We start from the raw sequence: 20,412 nt of genomic DNA, 5'->3' as shown, positions 1-20,412 counted from the left end.
AGGATGTGAAACAGGAAAAGGTAAGAACTATCACAGGAGCAACAATTAACTCAGCAAAACGGGAGCTAGAGCTGTAGATCTCATTAACTCTAACCTTTTTAGGTGGGTTCAAGAACAGGTGTGGGTCAGACTGCTTGGGTTCCAACCCCAGCTCCCTTTATTTGCTTTTTTCACTTGCTCCCTTTATGTCTTTGAATAAGTGACTTGACAGACCCCACTAAGCTCAGCTTGCTCATCTTTCAAACAGAATAACATTTTCTAACCAACTAATTGTCATTATTGAACAAGGTAACATGCATACATCACTTTTTCTGAAATAAAATCCCTAACTCAGTTTAGTAGTTTCTCATAGATTTTACTTTGTAAGTTTTTAATCACTGAATGTATATATAAAATGCATATGTACAAATGGATATATAAAAATGTAGAGATAAAGAATGTATAGTCCAAAAACAATCAAAATAATATAACAGAAATAAAAGGAAAATGGTCTTGGTCTGGCAAGATAGCAAAATGATGGCCCAGAGTAAATAAATATTACCTAACTTTGTCACCATTATTTGAAGTGACTATATCTGACAACAGTAGTTTATTGAATCTAGGATGTTTAGGCTTCACATTTTTCCAGAGTTACTTTCCCTATGCTATCAAATCAGCTTTTGCAATGATCCCATGTTGAAGTAAGCTAAGAATATATGCAAATGTTCTCAGGACAATTTAAAATCTTGATGAAGCGAATGAAAATAGTGCCTCATTTATCACAATGGAAGAATGGAATATTAGATGTGATTACCAAATGTCCCATTTTAGTTATTTATGAAATCGGATTCTGGGAAGTACTAAAAATAGGAAAAGGTTGTATTATGGCAGTCAGAAGTTCTGAAGAGCTCACTAAACCATCTCTACTCTCCAAAAGTCAGCAGAATGTGGACCTGATTTTTTTTAAAAGTACTTTTTGTTGTTTTCTTCTTGAGTTTTGGAGTCTCAAGTGACAAGTCATTAAAGATGTATTTTTGGGACTTTATTTGACTCTGTAATGACTCTTGCTGACAGTGAGTTCGCATGCCCTTCATCTTGTATTTTTCTTGGCCGCTTCTTCCAATTATTTTTAATTAGCTATTCTTCATGCAGGGTTAAAAAAAAAAGTATCCTAACAAATAATTTTAATATCTACAAATTTTTAATTTCCAAAAATGTACAACTCAGTCCCTATTCAAATAATAAGTCCTTACCTTGAATGAAAATGCATAGCTAAATATTCATGTCAATTGAATAAAATAATTGATGTCATACAGAGTTGACCAGTGTGACACATAGTTAACCTGGTTAATTAATCTGGCCAACTAATGGAGAATTCCAGAACTTCATTCATGGTAAATTTTATCCCTCAATGATTTGTTAAGGTGACATACTACGGGATGTTCAAGAAATTGAATACTGTGTAGGGTACAACTCCAACAGTTGCAGGGCAAACTATTAAACCCCACAAATTTTATTTTATCAGTAGGAAATTTCATTTACTAACATTCCTGCACTTGCCATGCTGAACCTAACAGAAGAGCACCTTTTTGGTAAAACTGAAAAGAAAAAAAGCAAATTAAGTGGATTCTGATCTTACTTAGATTGAAGTCAAAAGTTAACTCTAGAAAAAATGGGTACCCAGAGCACAGTAAAAGTTTACTTTCTCTTCATCCATTTCCAGAAATGTGTCTTGCAACTATAGCAACATTTTCCAAGGCAACCAAGTACAGATTCTTTCTGAGCTATATTTAGAACTGTCTACAAGGATGTTCATTTTGATTAAGACCACTAACCAGGATTTCCCCTTTGAACTTTTTTCTTCTATATTGCTGTTAAAACAAGCCATCATGCATATCCAGACCTTAATAAAAAAGTAAATTATAATCAAGGAAGCTTCTAATAGTTTACATTTTATTCATTTCTGCTGAGAAGATAATGTTTTTTTCCTAGAGTGTTAAAGAATATAATCCTACATAATTCATGCATGTGATTCACCATTGTTATTTAAAAATCAATTTATTATATATGATTTGTGAACGAGAGAGCTGTTAAGCATAGGCAGAAATTCTGTAAGCTTTCTTGACACAAAACTTCTGAGCATTATATGTAACTTCCATCTCACCAATTCTTACTGTCTTCTCTAAAGATTCCTATAGTAACCGGCTAGCAGGTGGCTAGACAGGGACAAGCACTGGCATCACCAAACCATTATATGTGTGTTCTAAATGTTTGGGATTGCTGCTCCAACATTGCAAACCTCCTGTACTAAGACATTATATTGTTGTTTTTCATTTTGAATGGAGTTACCAGTCTATGAATAGTAAGTCATACTTTCCAGTGAAAATCGGCTGATACGTTGCTCTAAACTTCAGCAATATGGTTTTTCTATGTTCATTTTCATTTTGTTTTGTTTGGTAAAATCAAAAGGAATTATATTCTGTCCCTTTAAAAGACAAAAGAAAACACCAGGATCCCATAGGCTAAAGAAGCCTTCCTTAATCACAAAGGACCATTCTGGAATTCTTAACAACCCCTATGAGATCTGATAGCCATTTCTACAGAACAGGGAAACTTGACCTTCTGTTTTTCTAATGCTGTCTTCAGAGGTACTAATTCCTTTGGTAGGGCTTCACCCAGTTGAGGCAGCAATTGTAGGCACCTCATTAGAGAAATTTCTGTGGATTCAATGGTAAAGACATAACGATATCATTAGAGAAATTTCTGTGGATTCAATGGTAAAGACATAATGATAGAAGAAAGAGTACAGAGGCTTTCTCTGTTTCTTGGAGAAAGGAGAGGTTTTGAGTTGACTGTACTTTGGGAGAAACTGCAGGAAAGGAAGGGACTTGCAAGCAGCCTGCAAATCCTGCTCCCTATTTCTAGAATCATACCTAATCTTCCCAAATCGTTACTTTCTACCCATTTTTTTAAATAGCTGAGGATATAAATTCCTTAACTTTACATAACTTTTGTCAGTGTTTAATCATAGCTAGTGTCCAAAAAAAAAAAGAAAAAGAAAAAAGTAAAAAAAAGTTTTTCTATCAAACCAAAATCACTTTCTGTAATTCAAATCTATTTCCATGGAAAATGAAGACCAGTTTTAGATACTCTTTTCCTCCTACCAGCCCTCCCAATGAGGAGAAGATGTCACTTCTTCATGTCTGAAATAAACTTCCAACTCCACTAGTATTTTTTCTAGGTTTTTATTTTCCAAGCCTAAATCATTTTAAGCTCTTATGTGGATATGGAAAATGTAGAGGGTAAGAAAGCAGAAGAAGAGCCATCACAGTGTATGATAAAAATGAGAGGAAAAGTAAGAGATTATATTTGCCCTCCAATATTGATAACTTGCAAATACAGATTGTACAAGAAGCCAAAAATTAATAGGAGATTCATCAGCAGTATGAGAAATGATCAGAACCTTGCTACCAGATTCTTCAAGTGTGGGGCCTGGGTATTATTTGCCGGTAATTCCTCCACATTTAGCTGAGTGTCTCTGGTACATAACAGAGCCTCAGAGCCTTTGAAAAGTGGACTCAAGCAGATAAGTGGGAAGTTTCAAGTATAGCGACATAAAAATATTCTAAATAAAAGAATGACAAGAAAGTGTATTGGAAATTAATATGGATATAAGAAAGGACAGTGCAGAAGGAGCTACAAGGAAAGATGAAAATATGCAATAGCATCATGGAACTATAGGACCTTTAACACCCCTGGCCATCTTTGATGGCTCTACTTTGAGTTGGGTTGGCTTAAGAAAAGCTCCTGAAAGTCAGAACTTTTCCATGGCTCTCTCCCTGGGCTCACTCTGAATCATGAAGTATGCTAATTATCCTGGGAGAACAGCCCCCAAAACCTTCAATCCAAGGCAAAGCCATACATACAACTATGCCTCAGAGGTATTGCAAGGTCTGTTCCAGACAACCGCAAAAAAAAAAAAAAAAAAAGTTACTATCACAATAAAAAGAGTCAAATTTGTTCTTTGTTCACACTGTACTGTAGTCTATTAAATGTGCCATTGCATTCTGTCTTTAAAAATAATGTGCAATACCTTCATTTAAAAATACTGTATTACTGGGTACCTGGGTGGTTCAGTTGGTTAAGCAACTGCCTTCAGCTCAGGTCATGTTCCCAGAGTCCCAGGATCGATTCCCACATTGGGCTCCCAGCTCCATGGAGAGTCTGCTTTTCCCTCTGACTTTCTCATCTTTCATACCCTCCCTCACTGTCTCTCTCTCAAATAAATAAATAAAATCTTAAAAAAAAATACTGTATTGCTAGAATGTGCTGATCATTATCTGAGCTCTCAGAGAGTTGTAATCACTCATCATAGATGACCGCAACAAATCTGTAATGAAGAAGTTCAAAACATTGCAAGAATTACCAAAATATGACACAGAGACAGTGAGCAAAGGCTGTTGGAAACATGGTGCCCGTAGACTTGATCTTTACGGGATTGCCGCAAACCTTTGCTCTGTAAAAACCAGTATCAGGAGAAGGCTCCCTAGCTCACGGGTCAGAGCACTGGTCGTATAGAAACCGGTGTCTGTGAGGTTCAACAAAGCGAGGCAATAAAACGAGGTATGTCTACAGGAGCAAGCTATGTTCTTTCTTCCCAAATCCAGAAGTGAAAATCACTGCTCTCTAATCTGCGACAAAATCGTATTCAAAGCTCACGACCGTCTCTATGTTTTTATTCATGTGAAAAAGGGCAGAAGAGGTGGCAGGCAGGGTGAGGACGGTAGGGCTCAGCGGTCCGTCGGTGGTGGCCCCTGGACAGGTCCTCGAATCACTCTGGCTCTCTGGTTCCGGGCTTATACTCTGAGATCCTTTCCTGCTCATCTTGAGGATGTCTGTGTGTGCTGATGCAAAGGGGCACCTGAAGAAGTTGATGTCCATCTTGGTGTTTCCCACAGATATCGCCGACACAAGAAGCTGGGAACATGCGCAGACTCAGGCTGACGAGTCAAGCACCTCAGCACTCCAGCGAGCTGCCTGGGGGATCTCGGAAACTGAAAGTGACCTCACTTATGGGGAAGTGGAGCAAAGATTAGATCTGCTTCAAGAACAGCTTAACAGGTATAAGCAATAGTGAGGCAAAGGAAGGACATCCCCCAGGCCCTTGGTTGGCTATGGTTTTCCCCTTGCAACTAGCAAATTCCTACTACCATAATCTCATATATTTCACATATGCTTACTTATTTAAAATAAGACTAGAAGTTGACAGAATTATTAATCCGCGTTGCAAGGAGCATTTATTTAGAAACTTCATGATTCTGGCAACATAAATCCTATTTTTTCTTTACTTGTCATAAAATTAGTATATCACCCACACCAGCTGCTGAAGAAAACTCCTTTTTCCTCAGAATAATTCATATTTAGCTTGTTTACTAACACCCTCTTTGCATTCTACTTTTATGCTTTTTGGTTGTTTCTGGTAACTTAGTTATGTGTTACGGCATTTTTTTTCAGTATAGACAAAATTATTTAAACATATGGTTATTCAGAAAGCTTCTCAATAATGTGATTGAATTAGAAATACCACAGAGTCGAAGCCCAGGTCTTCTCCACTTTTCCTCCATCGTTGATCTATACCCAATTGAGATGAAGAATAAATTTTGGTTTTAGGGGGGATGGAATTCCTTAACCCAACTCTGTGTGGACTTCTTAAGATTAAATTGATCGCTGAGATTCAGGAAAAAAAAAAAAATGAATGAGTATGATATAGCTGTGTGAGTGTTTCATATGGGAGCTGACCTTGATTCAAAGGTAGCCTCCGGGTACACCACCAAGCAAGGCAGTGGTCACAGACCGAATACTTCACCGATGAAACTAAAATGTTCAAATCACACAATTTACTAAACCGATGTAAAACATACAATGAGATGAGAAGAGCGAGAAGAGGTAATTAACACATTTCTAATAAATACAAGCATAGCATAAAAGAAGCCCACTACAGCTGAATTCCGATTGACGCAATGTTCATACGTGCTGAATCACCCTGCCCTGAGGTGTGGTTACTAGGACCAGACAGAGTTGAGGTTGACACAGAAGGTCCACAGACAAAAAATTCCTTCTATCCCAATGGCCCACACTTGTTCGTTCACAGAGATGTAAGGCTAGGTACACCTGGCCACAGCTGTGGCTTTCCACTTATTCTACTCAACAGCCTTAGGTTGTATTTGCTTTTTGTAGGTAAAACACAGATAGAGCCAGATGAGCCTCTGCTGTGTGTCACCTCTGAATGGCCAAATTTAGGTTGGGGGGGGCAGTTCTCTTTCCAGAGATGACATGAGAATAATTCATCCTTTCTGTCTCTATCTGTATAAGCCACACTCTGGTTTGTTGCATCATATTTCTATTCTATCTTTGGCATGTCTTACAGGTTATGCACATGCTGTCTCTATACAGCTGAGGAATTCTGTCCACATCTGGCAAGCTACTTGTTTACTCATGATCTATACTGAACACATCCCAGGAATTTTGTGTATACCCCATAAGCTACTGGTTTACTTAATCTTTACTTAATGTTTCTTGTGTGTTTTATCCATGCTGTTTATTGTTTTAATTGTTTTATCCATGCTGTTTATTGTTTTAATTGTTTTATCCATGCTGTTTATTGTTTTAATTCAAAAAATGAACAGTGTCAAACAATATAGTAAGCACATGAAATGTGTGTACGCACACATATACATTGCTATCACAAGTTAATCAGGAATTGAAACAGACAATTAGAAAATTGACAAATTTGTGAATTGAAATAAATTTGTTAATGTCAACCAAAGGTAGGAAAATACTGCATGAACTAAAGATTTATTTTATATTTTTATCTTTTCATGGATTTTAATTGAATTTAAAATCTCCTGGTGATAAGGTTCATATCCCATTCCCAAATTTTAACTGCAGGTCTTGTCAAATTAAAACATATCTGAGAACATTAAAACAGCCTATCATTTTCTTAGGGTCAGTAATCCTGGTTCAAGTTTAAGAACTTCCCATTATAATACTTACTAATGGTCAGGGAAACCTATTAAGTTGCTTAATTGATACATTTGCTTTTTTACTCTCCCTATTATTTATGCCAAGTCATGTTGATCCTTTAGTTACAAGATACATAAAACTGTATACTGTATAAACATAAAAACTGATATGTGTGATCTCTGAACTTGAATTCTTTGATTTCTGTGACTTAGAGAAAATAACTGCCCATTTCTTTACTGCCAGGACATGGTGTATGTGTTCAACTTGTTGAGGAGCTATTAAAGCGAGTGAGTAAATGGGTGAATGACAGGGACAGCAGTGATTTCTTTAGCAAAACACTTGCAGTTAGCCTAGATTAGAGGCATAACTCTGCTACTTCACTATGTACAGGATAACTGGGTCAAGTCATTGAAGCTTCTCCAGCCTCAGTTTCTATCTTTGACTCATACACACCTGAAAAGATGTTTAAAGACTAAGATGTGATATATTGAAACTATATATGCTCAAGAAGTAAACAGTTAGGTAAAATCTGACAGGCAATGAACTTTACTTCTATTATTGGTGTTCCTCCTACTTTACATGTACTTCCTTTAGTCCTTTCTTCAGGACTAAAATTCAGATTTTAGGACTCCTTTGTTGCCTGGTCAGCGGTACCAATCATTGCTGCCAGGATAAGTGAAAGATTACTGAAAACATGTTTTCAATATGTCCTAGGACTGTTAAGTGTAAACTCCTAAGGACACACACATCTAAGACTGTATAATTTGCAATTGTCCATTAGTAATAATAATAATAATAATAATGATTGTTATTTGATTGCATTAGTTATTATTCTATGAAATTTTCCTTTCAAAAGTACAATTAAATCTCTGACATCTCTTTTGACATCGTCCCAGCATCTGTATGTCCCTTGACATATTTCTCACTTTGACTTACTTCTGTTTATCTCCAATTTTTTCACAAATATTTTCTGTCCTAACTCCACTTAGCCTCTCTTGGATTTAAAATCCAACACATTACATGTTTACAGCACTGAGATCTCCAACATCATCTTTCTTCCACTTTACTCCAGAAGGCAAAGGTATAGAGAATAAGTTTGAAGAGGACAACTCAATTCAAACTTGGACTTTGTAGAGTGAGAATCCTGGGACATTTCCTAGAGTTGGGTCTGTCCTATTTAATGTCCACATTCTGTTCAAATATAGACCTGTGAATCACAACCCCATTTTGTTCATTCAAATATTCATATTAAGTACACAATGCAAAAAAAACAAATAATAAATGGTGTATCTTGAGTCATTTTCACTCCTGCTGCTTTTCTGATTTAATGACCAATTAAACTATATGTTGGGTTAAAGGTCTACATAAGAAGGGTTCTTATATATTTATATGTTATACCTACAGATATACATTTTTAGGGAAATCATTAACACTTGGTTCTAAAACAGAGTTTCTCAAACTTTAATGTTCTTTGGAATCACCTAGGGATCTTGCTAAAATGCAGATTCTAAGGTCTGTGATTTTAACATTTTTGGTAAGATTTACCTTCTCCTTACAGCTTTCATTTGGAAACAAAATAGTGCAAATAAGTGAAGAGTTAAAGTTTTCTAAAGAGGCATATGGTCCTAATTTTCTGTTCTTATGCCCACAAAATTCCCTTTTTTAAAACGCTGTTAACACATGCAAAAAAAAAAGAGGGGGAAGTTAGTCCTATTGTATTTTGCTATTTTCCTTCGAATTTTACTTTAAAATGAGAATGAAATTAACAGACCAGTTGGCTCTTTATGAGATCTGGCAGGAAGAAATCATCAGACTGGCATTTTGCAAGCCAGATGGGTCAGAGAAGCAAGTGAACTTGTACATTTCGTCCGTTTCTTAAATACAAAAGTCCCGGAATTATAAATGAGAAAGGAATGGAAAAGGCATTTAGCATCTAACAGCACTTAATGATAAAGAATCTAACAGCACTAAAGGAATAACATGCAATCCTATGAATAGGAGAGATGCAAGGTAAAATAAAGGTAATGTAAATTTGAAACACCTAAGAAATTCCTTGACTTCTACAGCCCTGAAAGAAATGTGCTGCCAAATCCATTTTTAAAGAATAAATAAAATGCTCACAAGAAACAGCAAAGCCTGATTAAAAAACAGATTACTGATTTAAAATAGTCTCAGTGTGTTTTACATTTAAAATCAGTAAAGATTAGTAAAAATGTCATCTATTTCAACTGAGCTGCTTTTCTGTGAAGATCTTATTGTAGGTGCAGGAAAGCAACGGTGTTTATCAGAACCATTAGTGGGACACAGAAAGTGAGCATCAATCAGCCAGGAGAGAATCTCCGTGCTCCCTCTCCTGTCATCCTTGTTTACAGCAGGGCCATAGTTCTACTTGGTGGTGCTGAAATTTTCTCAAATGCTTTGCGATCCTGGACTGTTTTAGGATTGTCTTCCCCCATTTGTGTCTGTCCCGCAGACTTGAATCCCAAATGACTGCCGACATCCAGACCATCTTACAGTTGCTGCAAAAACAAACCACCGTGGTCCCCCCAGCCTACAGCATGGTAACCGCTGGAGCCGAGTATCAGAGGCCCCTCATCCGCCTGATGAGAACCAGCCATCCTGTAGCATCCATCAAGACGGACAGAAGTTTCAGTCCTTCCTCACAAGTGAGTGTAGACAGTGTGAAACTGGGAATCTCTCTCTCTGGGGACCGCCTGAATCAGAATCATCCGGGGTGCTATGGGAAATGAAGTTTCTCATCCCCGTCTGTTTCTAAAATTGCTGGGAATAGCCCCTGTAATCTGCATTTAAACCAGCTCCCCACTAATCATCATGTTCATTTCAAGTTTGAGAACAGTGGAGTTAGAGGTACTTTTTTTTTAAAAAACATTAGCAATTTTTTCTAAGAAAAAAATTCTTTTCAAGAATCAATCTGCTTAAGTTTATATGTGGTAGAGCTTTCAAAGCCAATAGCCCCGAGTCCAAAAAGCACTTCAGAAAAAGGTCTGTCATTTGCTCTGGTGACAAGAGGCACTCTTGTGCAGGGAGTCTGGGAGAAGGGGGAGGAGAAACAGCAGCTGTCCAAAGACCTCAGGTTCCACGGCCAACAGACTGGTAATCTCATTTGTGCCCCACACATGCCCAGAGATCTCTAAACTTTTCTCATCTCCATCATGGTAAGAGGAATATTAAGAGGTCCTTTATCTTGCCTCTGAAGACCTCTAAGGCCTTTTGAATTATGTTAATATGAAAAGTCTAACTCCCTTGGAATTCCACTTAGGAAATTATTCTTTATTACTTAAGCCCAATAGCCAAACTGCACCTAAGAAAGGTGGACCCAAGAGCAAGGATTTCCTAAACAATCTTGTAAAACTTTTATAGAAGTTTTGAAATTTAGTGTAATATGTTCTGGGAAATGAAACTACATTAATAACAGGGAAATACGCAGAAGGAAAACACTGCAATCTTTCTGAAATATGAAGTAGAAATTTAATTTCTCTAAGTAGTTTTGAATGTCTTAGATCTTGTAAAACCATGTACTTTGTTTTCAGTGGATTTAGGTAAGAGTTTCTGACCAAATGATGAAGTTTTAGAATATAGGTGAGGTTCAGTTGGGTGGAGTCCAGAGCCCATGACCAAGAAAGAATTCTTGAGACATCGTTGGTGCAAAATATTGGTTTATTAGAGCATAGGGACAGGACCCATGGGCAGAGAGAGCTGCTGCCCCAGGATGTGAGGGGTGGCAGGTTATGCAGGATGGGAGTGGGGGAGGTGAGGAAAAAGGGAGGTTTCAATAGAACTTTCTTATGCTTAAGAGGACCTACAAGATACTGGATGCCCTGAGGCCTTGTCATTGTCAGGGTTTTTCCCTCTAGCAAGGTATTAACATTAAGATAATTGGGAGATTCCTAAAGAATGTCGCACCCCCAGGAGTGAGGGTGGGAGAAGGTTTCAGGGTGTCAGCTTTTGCTTTGTCCTCAGCCAGCCTTCTGTTCCCTCATCACAAGGATGAGTGATATTTCTTCATTTTTTTTTTCTGTCCTCCTTACACTGTTTACTCACCAAATGACTCATGTTTCTGATTCCAGTTGTCTCGAATTTTGAATTAAAATTGATTTATTGAATTAGAACTCATCTGGAAAACTCAGTGTTAAATAATGTGTGTGTGTGTGTTGTGTGTGTGTGTGTGTGTACACTTTGTTTTAAAGAAGAATCTGATCTGGCTTCAGAGTAAAAGTTCTTAGAATGGTTGTTTAGGACAAACTGATGCCCAACCTCCAATGCCTTGACCCATCTTTGGTAGGGAAAGCTTGGTCACTATCACTAGCCAAATACAGATTAATAAGGAAGTTAAATGTATTTAGATTTTGTGAATATAATTTTAGAAATCTGTCCAAATGAATTATTTAAAAAAAACATGTTTTTCTTCTCTTTCTCTCAGTGTCCTGAATTTCTAGACCTTGAAAAATCTAAACTTAAATCCAAAGAATCCCTCTCAAGTGGGGTGCACCTGAACACAGCTTCAGAAGACAACTTGACTTCACTTTTAAAACAAGACAGTGATCTCTCTTTAGAGCTTCACCCGCGGCAAAGAAAAACCTACCTTCATCCAGTTAGGCATCCTTCTTTGACAGATTCATCCCTAAGCACTGTAGGAATCTTGGGTCTTCATAGGCATGTTTCTGATCCTGGTCTTCCGGGGAAATAATCATTTTGTACTATTTATTCCACATACAATGTAAGTGCTTTTAATGGCTGTTTTCCTTTTTTTGTATTTAAATCCTCTCTACTTGACTCAGGGGCTCACAAGGTACCATTATATGCAAAAGTACTGTATATTTTCCTAAATTGAAGCTTGTACGGTAAAACTGAGCAATTAGGATGTAAATATACATATGAACTCTTTTGTTCCAAATGTTGAAACTGCCAGCATCTCAAGGCATCTTCTTCGTATTATTTTTTTAAAATCATGTGCATGTTAGGGAACTCCAGTTTCTCTTGCATGGAGACTCCTACTTACTACTTTTACTACCCCCAGTATTTTGTTATGAAAATGCCTTCCAAGCAAGTAAGAAACCAAGGAATAACATTGTTCATAGATGCAAATCAGGTGATCCTCAACTCATGGACGTTCCAGGGGAAGGAAGGGAAGGAACTTAGTCACTTTGAGAACAGATACCTTTCTGTATGGAGATGTTTGTAGTTAATTACATTCATTTCACCGCACTTAAAAAAAATTCCAAAAAATTCTAAATCTCTGATCACGTAGGGAATCATCTCCAAATACATGAATATGGGCCGGCTTCAGTGAGGACAAAAAGGCCTTTCTATTTATGATTCTGTCTCTGACTTCATTTACAAACTACCTAAAATATTTCTCACTGGCACATTTCCTTGAACATTTAGAAACAAGTTTTTTCCTCATTTTTCGTTTTCTTTTCTTCTTCTTCTTTTTTTTTTTTTTCTTTTCTGAGGGTGGGGGAGGGAGTCTTGTCAAGAACAGCTAAAGCATGACTGACACAAGCTGATATCCACAGCTTTCCTCTGATTCATATTTTAGGGCTGTGCTGAACTGGATCAAAAGAGTGGACACACAGAGTTCTTTTTTAAAAAAATGTGAAACTTAGCAGGTGTGCATGGCAAAACTAGCTTCCATTAAGTATATATTGTTCCATGGTTTTCTTATCCCAGCTGTGGAAAAGCAATGTGTTTTTACCTGCCTGTAAAGGCAATGAACACACCAGCAGTAAAATTTCAGGAAGACATTTGCTAATCAAAGATTAAATGAATATGTGCTATTTATGGACTGGGCAGAATATATTTGGACCCCAGAATATCTGAACATGCAATGAAATATATTTTAATATCTTCAACTGTTAGATTTTTTTTTTTTGGAGGGAGGAGGATATACATGCCTCTCATAAAATCAGGATACAGAAGAAAAACTACAAGAATCTGATTAGTCAATTTTTAGTCAAGTTTTATTTTTCAGTTCATTTGAGTACAATTTTAAACCTACTATGGACTGACCCATTATACCCTTTCCTTCTGGACAAAATTTTGAAATTTTTTGCAAGTTTCTTCATTTTTTAATAATTTTGACACTCACATGTATTTTTAAAGAAATAATATATCTGTGCACATTATTAAATGGATTAATTTCTATCTCTCCAGGATAGAAACATAATCTATTGACTTACCTTTACCTTTGACACTATTAGTTTCAAAGACAAGCAATTCATTTAAATTTACAAAGCTATTGCACTATTCCAAATATGATTAAAGTGACTTTAAGTTGCTCCCTATATATTTTTAAATGGTCACATGTGTGGGAGGCGATCCCTGCTAAATGTTTGAAAAAAACAAAACAAGTATGTATGGCAAAATGACCACGCCATTCAATAAAATACAGAACAAGTTCAACTAGCTTCTCAAACCCTGTGGTGTTAATGCAGATACAAATTTAGGGACTAACTAATGCTGTCCTTCCCTCATTCAACATTTATGGGTGGGAAAGAAATGGCTAACTTTGATTCAGAGGACTATTTAGGGATTTCGTGTCCATATTTAGGCACATTTTTGCAGCTGCAACAAATTTCATAAGGATTGCCAGCCTAAGCTCCAGGGAAATTCAGAATGAATTCACCAGAGACTTCATTTGTAGGGAGTGAAGATGTGGCAGGTGAGGAATTTAGATCTGATTGTTGGATTAATGAATGCTTCAACTGCGACACTGGTATGACATGCGTGAAATTCATCCTTCCACATAAAGTCTCTATACTTTATAAAAACTGAGCATGAAGGAATGGGAAAATAGGGAAGAGTGTACAAGCATCCCGCTTTTTAAATTCGAGCATAACACAAACCATCTTCCTCTTAAATCCCTAACAGGAAAGAATCGCTTGATATTACAATCTAAGTCTCAGAGAATTGGACAGGATTAAGAAGGTCCCCGCTTACAGAATATCACTCTAACAAGAGCCTGAACAATGTAAAGATGTGGTTAGTTAGGCAGAGATGTCAGAGGCTCCATTGTTAAAATGACTTATGGATAACCAAAGCAATTCTCTTAATTTACAAAATCCATCTCCTTGTCCCAGCCAGAGGTCTAATGCCTAAATCACGGTCACTTTCCCCACAGGCTGTAGCAAATGGCCTGAGCCCTCCAATGTGGGGACTGTCCTGAGAGGCAGGGTTAACTGCCATAGCCAGTCATAGTAGTATGGTACTGCCTCTCCTTCTAGGGAATTAGAAGCACTAATGTAACTCCTTTTGCTTTCCACCAAAAAATTAAGGTTCCTAGTTCCCAGGCCTAAATAAAATGCCATCTGAAATCTGAAGTTTATCTGAGTGAGATGTTTCCCTGCTGTTATTAACTGCTGGGCAGAGAGCTGGAAGCATCATTTTACCCTACAGGGGAGTCTCATATTCTAACGAGTTAAGGGAAGGAGGAATGAAAAGTACTGAAGCAATGTCCTTGCAGGATTTTTATAAATTTTTTTTAAAGATTTTTATTTATTTGTCAGAGCGAGCGAGCGAGAGAGCACAAACAAGGAGAGCAGCAGGCAGAGGGAGAAGCAGGCTCCCCACTGAGCAAGGAGCCAGATCCAGGACTCAATCCCAGGACTCTGGGATCATGACCTGAGCTGAAGGCACACACTTAACTGACTGAGCCATCCAGGTGTCCCAGCCTTGCAGATTTTTACATTAATAATCACTCATTTAACAAACATGAGAAGGTAGGGGCAAATTTGGGATAGCCTAGTTTCTTAGATCCACAATAACGGATTGGTCATCAAAGATCAAAGATGAATTCTCCCACTCTTAAGGTCAGAAGACAGAAAAACCAGGTCAGGGCATAGCAGCACATGGTATGAGGTTGAGTATGTATGTATGAGACTTGCTTACAGGTCTTTCTGGAGGTTTGTCTTTAGCAATGGTTCCAAAATGCCTAAAAGAACAATGTCCTTAACCAAATGTTATTTAAAATCCCAGCATATATTATGAAAGAATAAAATTTATCACCTCACCAGGATGCCTAAAATAATCATTCTTACAGTATCTTTTCTTCGAAGGCTTTTCATGGCCTAAAAAGAAAGAATGTGGTAGATCTAGTTATTAAAAATGAATCACAACACTGACTAATTTATAATAGTCTTTAAATTGCTTAGCCATGGTTAAAACCAAAAGCAGATCAATGTATTTGAGTAGATTTCTTCCTGCAAGTCAAAATTTTTAAAAGTTACAAAAAACTTCAAATATTATTAGGTTTCTAATCTTTTTTTTTTTTTTTTGGCAGTACAACGAATGTGTCTGTCATGTGAGTTTAGAGGCACTTGGAAGACAAATGACGTCCTCACCTGTAGTCCTAGAATTAGCAGCATTAACACCTCTGAGGAACATGCTAGAAATGTGTATTGTTGGGTCCCACCCAGACCTACTGACTCAGAAACTCTGGGGATGGGACCTGGCAGCCAGCTTTTAATAAGTCCTCCCATATATGATCCCAATAAGCACAAAAACTTTGAGATCATCAATGTAGCTGGGTCTTGGGATGAGTTCTTTCATTAACAACTGTGTGACCCTGACCAATTTAATTAATGTCCCTGAATCCTTTTCCTGAATTTGTGAAAATGAGATAATGGTACCTGCCTCAAAGAAGCTTAAGAAATGAGATAACATAAAGTGCCTGGCACATAGTAGGTGCCCTAAACTCTAGACTCTTTGATTTTCATCTAGGAACATATTAAAAACAATCAGGAAAACAATTTTCCTCAATTTCGCTTTTACATAATGTGCTATGTCTCCAGCTAAATAGCCGTTATTAAGACTTAATTTTTTGATTCAGAAAAGTCAAGTGTAGCTATTGTCTTTTCTAACAGTATTTTGCACTATTAGGTTTATAGCTTTAAAGTAATACTATTTGTAATAATAAAAGCGAGGGGCACCTGGGTGGCTCAGTCGTTAAGCCCCTGCCTTTGGCTCAGGTCATGATCCCAGAGTCCTGGGATTGAGCCCCGAATCAGGCTCCCAGCTCAGTGGGAAGCCTGCTTCTCCCTCTCCCACTCTCCCTGTTTGTGTTCCCCTCTCCCGCTGTGTCTCTCTATCAAGTAAGAAAATAAACAAAATCTTAAAAAATAATAATAATTAAAAGCGAGAATATGAATGTCATTGTTACAAACCTATTCTGAATCAGTGTTAAATGCCAGCTATGCTAGGTGATCTGTTGAATTCGGTACAAGTAGAAGGTGGTCTTTAAAGCCTGGCTCACCGGGGAAGCCCCTCTTTAGAGCCACGATATAGTTCCCACGTAGATATTTGAAAATGCATTTTCAAAATACGTTTTTGGAAGAAAATACACTTTCTATTTTTCAGAAAATATAATTTATAGTTGTCGTGGTTCTTTCCAGCACATCTAGGCCCACTCCGTCATGCACAGATATGTTAAACAGACCAGACTGCCTACCTAAGTCCAGTGTTTGGTGGTAGAAATGGCAGAGACTCGGGGTGGTAAATCTTAATTAAAATCCTACCTGCTCCACTTACTTTCAAGACAAACCCTCAGTGAGCCCCAGGAGCCCAAAATGTAGAGGGGCCGTCTTAAATATCTTGAGGGGTCCTGAGGAGCCTCAAAGTATGCTCGGAAGTGCTTCGTAAACCCTACAGCCCCACGTAATTGTAAGCCTTGAACTTGGGGACTTGAACAGCATCGCAATACGATGTCCTTCGGGCGGAAATGCCATCGCACGACCTAGCTCTTCTGAAAACCTTCCATGGCTCTTTCCCTACCCAACACTGACAGCATTTCCCCTCTGTAACAAAAATGTCTGCGGTGATTCTCACTCGGCTCTCACAGGTCCATTTAGTCAAGAGTGGAACAGCAGGCTAGGGAAGCGTCCCATGCTGCGGCACCCCAGGTTCTGTCATGCATTTGCATTGCAGTTGTCTTCTAGGTATGCAATAGCTTCCCTCTCCCTCCTCATTTCCTAAATGTTCTCACTCAAAGCTACCTTCTCTGGCTTCCACTTAACTTACAAGGAAGTGAAGTGAACACATTTCAAAAACTAAAAGGATGCTTTAAAATGCTTTATAAAATATTAGTTGTTGTGTTTGACCAGGGCCTGAGTTTAGGATAATTATACATTTTGCTCTAAGAATATGCAATACAGAAAAGAAAATTCACAGGAAGACATGAATTATTAATAACTGATGGCATGAAAAGAAATATCACAAAGCTTATTTATATAAACTATTAAGTGGAGGTTGAGAGGATTAACAAGAAGTTATTTAAAGCTAATAGATTATTACTATGAATAGATGGACAATACATCTACAGGAATGCAATGTTAAGAACACAGAACTATATGATCATTTAATCAATGTCATTGTTCTACCAGTTACAATCAAACTTTGAATTGAGAGTAGCAAGCATTATCGAAATGCTCTCAATAAAATATTTTTATTATGAGAAATGGCAAATTTAACATGGTTAGTCTTGAAGAGCTAATGTCAAAACTAAGTTGAATTCCTAAACTGTAGTCATATGTTTGTGACCTCCATTTAGTTAATTTAAAAGATACAAAATAATTTGGTACATTTATGGTTTTAAAGCACTGTATGTTTACCTATACTTTTGGTACTTACCTTGTGTGTATTGTTTTAAATTGAAAATCATCACACCTGTTAGCATTTAAACCATATCTTTTTTGTACTATCATTATATACATTATATATAAATATTAAATATATATTAAGTATTTTGAGTACATGTAAGAAAATTCCACACCATTCCACCATCCTTATTTATTTAGGAATAAAGTTCAAGGATCAGTAATCCTATAATTACCTCCTCCATAGTGTCCTCAAAATGCCTCTATAATTATAACATTGAAATTATATGCTACACTTTTTCCCAAATATTAAAAAAATAAAAATAAAAATACTGAGGAATCTCTAGTTCTCATCTCCTAGGCACCTACTGATTTTAATGAAAGACACATTACCTCTTTTTAGCTGAAATCTGCATTCTATGATTTTGATAGGAAAATGTTCATCAGAATGTTAGCCGGTTAAATAATTCATTTCAAAAAATAATGTGTGTAATCACTTGAAAATGTCAGTCATCTGATACAAAGAAGCTCACTCACAGTGGTTAAGTAGTAAGTACCTTGGAATGCTTTAAACATAAAGAAACAATCTACCAAAACACATACTTTTTCCTAGTCTTTATGCACATAATGTAGCATGAAATCATGATGCTTTTGAAATACTCTGTGCAGAAATATTTATTTTTTAGCAAATATTTTCTTCAAAGATTGGTATGTGGTATTGACAGTGTAATCTACTTGCACAATTAGTTTTGCAATAACCTTCTACAAATAACTGTAAATAAGAAAAATGTAAATTTCATGTAAAAATGGTTGCAAATTTTTGGTAGCTAAAAGTGTACAAGTTGTATTGAAAATATAGTATATATACATAATTTAAGAATGAAGCATATAATTTCTGATCTATTTATACATGAAAATTCAAGAATTTGTAAAAGAAATTATTTTGGGGAAAAAGAAAGTAAATCTCATTAGCTAGTTAGAATACTTTTATTAGAGAAGTCAACTATTTCCAACATTTTACTAGGTATAGTGCTAGATATAGGCATGGTGGTGCTGATGTATTTAATGAAATCACATAATTGTAACAGTGCTACTACAGTTTTACTGAGTTCCACTGGGATGCCAGTAAAGTGGATTGAATGGTAAAAAGCATTAAATCTAAAATTAAAGAAACATAAAAACACTTCACTTCTTATTATTGGTTAGCAAGAACATTAATTTACTGAAACATTTATTGTTTCATTACTTAAGATTTCTGGTAACTAAGCAGGCTTCAAATTACATGGGACATGAATTTTGTATAATGTGTGCATGTTTTTTTTTTCATCAAGGATGAAAATATCCGGATAACACTTTCATTTGCCTAAGTTTCACATACGTTTAATTTGCCCCCTAGAATCATTTATCTATCATTTGAGAAAAAAATCCAACTATCTTCAGAGAAATCTTTTCAATAAAATTTGTTGGTCATCATGTGGCATTTTCTAAGCTAAAGACTATTTGGTCTGTTTAGTGGCGTATATTCTCCACCATCCACTTCTTAAGGTTTAAAAAAGCCAAGAGAACATTTCCCTATTTAATAAATGAAAAAACCAAATCAAATATAGATTAGCAGAAAGCAATGTACTGGTATCTTTAAGTGAGGCTGATTAGAAAATGAGAATCAAAGTATGAATAAGCTCATTATTGAAAAACGTAAAATCTCTTGCCATAAGATAAATTTGGGGGTGAGGTATTTAGGTAGCTTTGGGAAATTACATATGCATCCAAAAAGTTCAGCTAATCCTTAATTTTTTTAAATGGCCTATCATTTTCAAAAGAATATGGATCTTTAATTAGTATGTTTCTGAAACACTCATACCTGTTCAGGTTACCCTTTGAAATTTCAGTGATGACAGAAAGATAAACTGTGATTAAATACAGCCAGCTAAAATGCCAATGACTGCATGTATGTATTTTTATTTTCATGCTTAATGGAAAAGATTGGGACACCCCCAACACACATACCCACAATGTATCAGAAGAATATATTTCTCTCTGAGTATAGCTATTGAAGAACGAGAGAGCCCATTTCCTATAAGCTTGCCAGATGGTCAGCATCTCTGATGCTATGGAAAGGGTACACTTGGAAATACAAGTAGCTCACGGGCAAGGACCCTCCTCACCCCCTAACTGTATGGCACATCATAGCAATGTAGGAGTGCGGCCAATGTCTACTTGCTCTATATTCACATACACAGAAGCACACTTGAGTTCTGAATGCTCGCAGAGTAATAAACAATGCTGAATAGTACCAAGCTACCTGGCTAAAAAGAATGTTAAGTACTATAGGGCTCTTTTCTTCATATGCCAGTTTTTAAAAACAAGCAGAAAAAGACATGGCAAGAAACAATTAAAAGCACAGACTTTCCAGCATCCAAGTAATGAGTTGATAGTGAGTCAGACAGAAATTTTTCATAAGTATCCTAGTGGTTTGCTGGAAAGTAATTTTGTGCTCAGTATTCTAAATTACAGGAAAAAATTTAACTTAATATATGGACATATATGATGTTATAATCTTATTCTAGACTACAAATTACCTAAACGGTATTCATTTAAAATCCTCTCTGCATTTATCACTATAACAGAAGTTCTCAGTATTTTGTTTTTTTCTTTGCATCACCTAATTTTGTTATAAAGTCTAGACATACTCTTAGATGATAGCTTAGCATTGTACATTTATTTCAAAGTGCTTATGAGACAAAAAAAAAAAAAAAAAAAAAAAAAAAAAGCTAACCTGAAAGAAGTCTTGGGTTTTTAC

General features: G+C 36.5%; 1 protein-coding gene across 7 annotated transcripts in view; it reads left to right on the top strand.

The window, feature by feature from the left end:
• KCNH7 (potassium voltage-gated channel subfamily H member 7) overlaps positions 1-13,337 on the top strand; it is a 494,539-nt gene extending 481,202 nt beyond the window's left edge. For 6 of the 7 annotated variants that reach the window (XM_032355760.1, XM_032355759.1, XM_032355758.1 and 3 more), the window contains 3 exons: positions 4,938-5,100; positions 9,476-9,668; positions 11,444-13,337. In XM_032355760.1, coding sequence (XP_032211651.1) covers positions 4,938-5,100; positions 9,476-9,668; positions 11,444-11,710 — 623 coding nt within the window. In that variant the 3' untranslated portion in view covers positions 11,711-13,337. Of the gene's footprint in view, positions 1-4,937; positions 5,101-9,475; positions 9,669-11,443 lie in introns of those variants that run through there. The other variant, XM_032355763.1, reaches the window with a different exon arrangement.
• Positions 13,338-20,412: the final 7,075 nt, after the last annotated feature.

This window comes from Mustela erminea, chromosome 8 (assembly GCF_009829155.1).
Source record: "Mustela erminea isolate mMusErm1 chromosome 8, mMusErm1.Pri, whole genome shotgun sequence".
In the NCBI taxonomy this organism is placed as follows: domain Eukaryota; kingdom Metazoa; phylum Chordata; class Mammalia; order Carnivora; family Mustelidae; genus Mustela; species Mustela erminea.
Note: the sequence above shows the minus strand (reverse complement) of the source record. Positions and strands in the feature narration are given on the sequence as shown.